At 42.6% G+C, this 5,610-nt stretch overlaps 1 protein-coding gene across 1 annotated transcript in view; it reads left to right on the top strand.

Moving 5' to 3' along the window:
• The window catches only part of LOC101863841 (probable serine/threonine-protein kinase clkA), a gene marked incomplete in the record, with an annotated part of 15,063 nt that extends 9,562 nt beyond the window's left edge, over positions 1 to 5,501 (top strand). Inside the window, 5 exon segments of the mRNA XM_013087452.1 lie at positions 327 to 1,239; positions 1,687 to 1,801; positions 2,560 to 2,742; positions 3,224 to 3,323; positions 4,623 to 5,501. Of these exon segments, the coding sequence (XP_012942906.1) occupies positions 327 to 1,239; positions 1,687 to 1,801; positions 2,560 to 2,742; positions 3,224 to 3,323; positions 4,623 to 5,042 (1,731 nt within the window).
• Between the last annotated feature and the right edge of the window lie 109 nt (positions 5,502 to 5,610).

Below are 5,610 nucleotides of genomic sequence, written 5' to 3'. Positions count from 1 at the left end.
GAGAGAGAGAGAGAGAGAGAGAGAGAGATTTTATTCCTTTAACAACTAACATTGTACCTGATTTATGTATTTGTTCTTGCTTTTTTTAAATCCTTGGAACTGAAATTTTAAAGACATGTTTTTTTGAGACCACACAACCAATACCACATACATTATATTATGTTTTACGAGCTTGTCTCTATTTCTATTAGGTGGTTTTTTATCTTAGCTCTTCAGCTACAAGTTCATGTTCACTATCTTTCTTTCAGAGTGAAAGCAGCAACAACAACTACAACGACAATAATAACTACAACAATAACAACTACAATGACAACAGCTATAACAACAACAACTACAAGGACAACAACAACAACTACAACAGCTACAACGACAACCAATACCAGCGCCCTGTCCAGAAGCCTGTCTACAGCCCTCCAGCCCAAACCTACAGTAGTCAGGACCAGGACTATTCCCAGAAGACCTACAATCCCCCCGCACCTTCCAAGACGTACCACAACCCACCCGCCCAGACGAACCACCAGTATCCCAGCCAGGGCAACACTTACTACAACAAGCCAGTCCAGACCTACCCCGAGACGTACAACAACAACAACAACTACCCCAGCAACACGAAGACGTACACACAGACGCAAGCCCAACGCCCACAGTACCCATCTCCGTCCATTCCTCAACAACCTGTTTACGTAAAACCCTCTCAGGGAATGGGACAGGGTGGCTTCAAGGCGCCTATGATGTACCCATTCCACCCTGGTCACTACCCGTTGGTTAGTCCGTACCACATGCCGGTCATCCCCGTTTACCAACCTGGCATGTTCCAGCCGATGTTTTCCTACCCCGGGCAGCAGAAGGGTTCCTCCGGGCAAGGCAATGTTTTCCGGCCAGCTATGGGCAGCGGAAAGGACTCGAAGGATGATGGCTACGACTCCGAATCGGAGGAAGAGATGATGGAATCGTCAGAAGAAGAGGATGAAGAATCTTACGACATGGACCGAAAATCAACCATGAACAACCACAATTCTTTTGATTCGAGTAAAACGTCTTCAAAATCTGATTACAATGACTACGATTCGTACAGCAAGACGTCTCGAGTCGACTACCAGAACTCGTACAAGGGTTCTTCTTCAAATTTCGATTATTCGAACAACAAGGGCTCAATCGGAAACGACAGAGACTACGGATTCGACTACAAAACTTACGACGATGGCTCTCAGTCCAACAAAGGTGGATGGTGGAATCAAGGTGAGGTTGGGTCAGACCCTAGTGTGTGTGTGTGTGTGTGTGTGTGTGTGTGTGTGTGTGTGTGTGTGTGTGTGTGTGTGTGTGTGTGTGTGTGTTTGTGTTTGAAAAGTTTTGCCTCATTGCAAGAAAGTTATTGGTAATTCTTGATCTCAGAATAATAATGGCCAACCCATGTTGAGATAAATACTTCGTCCTGGCAGAAAGACCCAGGTACTCGAGAACAATTATTCTCACTAGACGGGACATAGACCTTGACCATCATTAATTTATTTATAGAGGCTCCAGCCATCCACCTCCACGGGCTGTATTTGTCTAACTCAGGTCCTTTTTACGCAACGTTAAAGCGCCTAACCTCTTCCTCACAGACGCTGATCCAGACAGATATCCTGACAGAACTGATCATAATACTATTTGTGTAATAACCTCACGCTTCTATGTCTTGATTAGGTTCACATTCCGGTGGTAGATGGCACAGCCACTCAGGAGGAAACCTGCAGACCGGCGGGGGAAAGAAGGTTTTCTGGAACAAAGGCCAAGGCGGTAACAAGGGTGGTTTCTTTGGGTGAGCAAAAGTGTGTTGTTTTTTTTGTTGTTGTTGTTGGTTGTTGGTTGTTGTTGTTTTTGTTGTTTTTTGGGGGGGCGTTCATTTGTCTTTTATAATGGCATCATGGAAAACATTGAGCGTGTGAATATTTCACGCTCATAACTATATTTAGATCATGCAAGAGGTGGAGTGGCTCTTTACCGTTCTCAGCCAACCCGGGCTGAGAGGGATACAACATCCTGGCTGACAGAAGCTCTATCAAAATCCTCCGGAACCACGTCTTCCTCCATGGGCGGCGAAGAGGCTGACCGCTATGCAGTACGACATGCTGGTTGACATCATTGAAAGTTCACTATTAGGTGCTGACAAAATAACTTGCTGATGCCTGAAAAAGAATCTAGCTCGCTCCCTCATTCTTTCTCTTTCCTCCATACCTCTAGTCTTTAATAATTAAGGTAGGTTAGATCGAGAACAGGAGAGAGTAAGTAAGCCGCCACCCACGCCAAGTTCAAAGTTCAAAAACGTAAAGAAAAATATCTCTATCAGACCTGTAAAATAGTACGACACCCCTTCCACCTTCCGCGACTTCAAACGTATTGGCCATATCTTTTAGAAATATCTAGGGGATTTTGTCTCGCTTGATTGCTTTAAGGTTGTTGGTGGGAGGGGGGGGGTTGTCGTTTTGTTTGTTTGTTTTTTAGGACGTAGGGGAGGGGGGGGGACTTTCAGTTGTTAAAGAATAACGACGATGTGATTCCTTCTTTTTCCCTATCAAGCGGCGGCAAAGGTAAAGAAGGGAACGGCAAGTCCTATTACTACTACGACAACGCCGGTACTTCCAACAAGGGTGGCAACAACTACTACTACGACTACAGCGACATAGCCGACTATCTGGACTACCCACACATGGGAGGGGGCAACACTCAGTCCTTCTACGCGCCGAGCCAGGACTACAAGCAGTATGTTCTCTTAGAGCTTTTTTAATTGTTGTTGTTGTTGTTGTTGTCGTCGTCGTCGTTATTGCCGTTGTTGTTGTAAATATTATGTTGTTGTTGTTGTTCTTCTTCTTCTTCTTCTTCTTCTTCTTTTTTTCTTCTTCTTCTTCTTCTTCTTTTTCTTCTTCTTCTTCTTCTTCTTCTTCTTCTTCTTCTTCTTCTTCTTCTTCTTTTTCTTCTTCTTCTTCTTCTTCTTCTTCTTCTTCTTCTTCTTCTTCTTCTTCTTCGATGAAAAAAAGACAAGATAATGATAACGAAAGTAATTACAAGAATACTGTTCGCGATAACCACAATAATAATAATAATAATAATAGTAATGTAAATGCAATAGTAATAAACGTTTGCCATTAATACAGCATTGTTTAACTTCATTATTCAATTCAAAAAGTTATAATTGTTCTCTTTAATTACTTGAACTGCACTTTTGTCCCTTTTGCGTTTACAGACAAGGCTACTTCAAGAGTGGAGCACTCTCCAACCCAAAGTACTTTGGAGACGCTTTCAAAGGGTTCGCCTCTAGCCCGGTGGTGAAACAGAACTTGCAAGTGAGTGAAAGACCCACAGCCTTTTCTGAGATGGGTGATCACTAGATTGTGTCTTTGACTGAGAAAAAACACGATAACACAAGCTCGATAACTTGGCTCCGAGCAGTGGTGACCACCTACAGTGGTGCATTATGTTGCGTTGGTGATTTAGTGTTCTATGTATGCATTATTAAATAGAGGTATGTATGATGTGTGTGTGTGTGTGTGTGTGTATGTGTGTGTGTGTGTGTGTGTGTGTGTGTGTGTGTGTGTGTGTGTGTGTGTGTGTGTGTGTGTGTGTGTGTGTGTGTGTGTGGGCACACGTCCTAATGAATGAAATCTCCCCCTCCCCCCAAATTTCCCACTCTCCACTTTCCCTATATGCCTCACCCCCTCCTCTCTGTCTCTCTCTCTCTCTCTCTCTCTGTCTCTCTCTCTCTCTCTCTCTCTCTCTCTCTCTCTCTCTCTCTCTCTCTCTCATTTCTCCTATTTCTACTCCTCCTAATCATCGTCCAGGATTTAAAGAGAAGGGTTTTTTTTTGGTCCATGATTTTACGTAGTATGATCAATTATTATAGTGTCCGGCATCTGTTTTGAAAGACTGATACTTTCTGTTTAGCATGTCTAGAGAGGTGCGTTCAATCTCCCCTTGAGGAAAATATTTAATGCAATATGTATGAATTTCTATTGAGATGCTACCGCTTGTATCTAGTTTGGTCAATAAAAGTAGAACCAAGTATCAAAAATATTTTTTTTAAAATATAACTACTTTGTGGATCATAAAAATGATTGTATTTTACGCCATTAAAAAAAACTCACGTTGGGCCATTCATGAAGTAGGCTGCGTATTCCATGCCTGTCCTGTCCAACTCAAGCTAAAAGGGACATAATATCCCAATAAAACAATGCTGTGTTAGTTGTTTCGGTTTTGAAGCGGATGCAAATCCTTTAAAACAGCATCAAATTCCAAGTCACAAGAGTGAGGGTTAGTACAAAAGGAAACTAAAAATTCGTGGAACGCATATATCAGCCGGAAAAATTGTGAACCATAACGGGGGATTTTCTACTGTGAACAATAAGCTCAAGTAGTAAGAAACTGGAGTTACTGCATAATAGCACTCAGCCAGCGAAACATGAGAATGTAAAAGGATGATATCTTGTTATAGTACCGTACCTGTTAATATTTTAAAAGCTAAAAAAAATGGTCATCGTAACATCATAGAAATCGCCGAATCAAATTCCTGAAGCACCAATAAAACATCTCAGATGGAATGAGACATGTATACAGGCACGACTAACAAACATCCTCTCCTGTTTCAGAAACTCGACGACGCAAACGAAAAGGTGAAATACGTGCACTACGACCACACAGGAAATGGCTACGGTACCGGAGGCCACTCTTCCGGGGGATACGGGGGCGGCTATTATGGCGGCTCTGGCTCCGGCTCCGGCTCCGGCTCTCTCATCCCTCTCCTCCTCCTCGGTTCGCCCCAGGGGACTCAGCTTTTGTTGCAGGCTGCCTTGTTGTCCAAGCTGAAAAATGTTGGAGGAGGAGGAGGAGGAGGTACTGTTGTTCATTTCCATTTGATCGAGTGTGACACCCTTCAAAATAAAAATAAAAAATGTTATAGATCTAGGTTTAACGCCCCTATCAACGCTGTTAGTGTTAAGTTATTAATGAGTCGGGGCCTCCAAGTTTGTCGTACTTCTCTGAAAGGACCAAGCCAAGTGGGAAACTGATGTAAAGTTCCTTTTCCAAGGACACAACGTTGGACCAAGCTGAAGCTCAAACTTATAAGAAAGAAACGAGAAGGACGGAGGTGTTAGTTTAGCAAACCACACCAGAGCACCCGCCTACCACCCACTTGGTGTTATGGTAGGCTGCATAAAATGTATCAATTTGGAAGAGACAAACGAAAGAGATGGGAGTTTGAGATGATACACTGAATACAATACTGAGCCATTGAATATCTCTTACTGTGGAACTAGATATTTATGTGTGTTGCTCTAATTTATTTGCTTTTCTAATGTAGAGTTGGCGTTCCGTTGTTTTCCACACCCAGATCCATTCATATTCCTCTACTCTCTAAGGAAATGGCTAAGGATACTATTACTTCTTTCCACGACCATTGTTTTCTCCACTACGTTCACTGCTTCTGCCGGTTTAACTACTATACCACTACTACTATATACTACTACTACTACTACTACTATTACTACTACTACTACTACTACTACTACTACTACTACTACTACTACTACTACTACTACTACTACTACTACTACTACAACTACTACTACTACTGCT

The sequence above is a fragment of the Aplysia californica genome, unplaced genomic scaffold (genome assembly GCF_000002075.1).
Source record: "Aplysia californica isolate F4 #8 unplaced genomic scaffold, AplCal3.0 scaffold00589, whole genome shotgun sequence".
NCBI classification, from domain to species: domain Eukaryota; kingdom Metazoa; phylum Mollusca; class Gastropoda; order Aplysiida; family Aplysiidae; genus Aplysia; species Aplysia californica.
The sequence above is the reverse complement of the archived record's forward strand: the minus strand, read 5'-3'. Positions and strand labels throughout refer to the sequence as shown.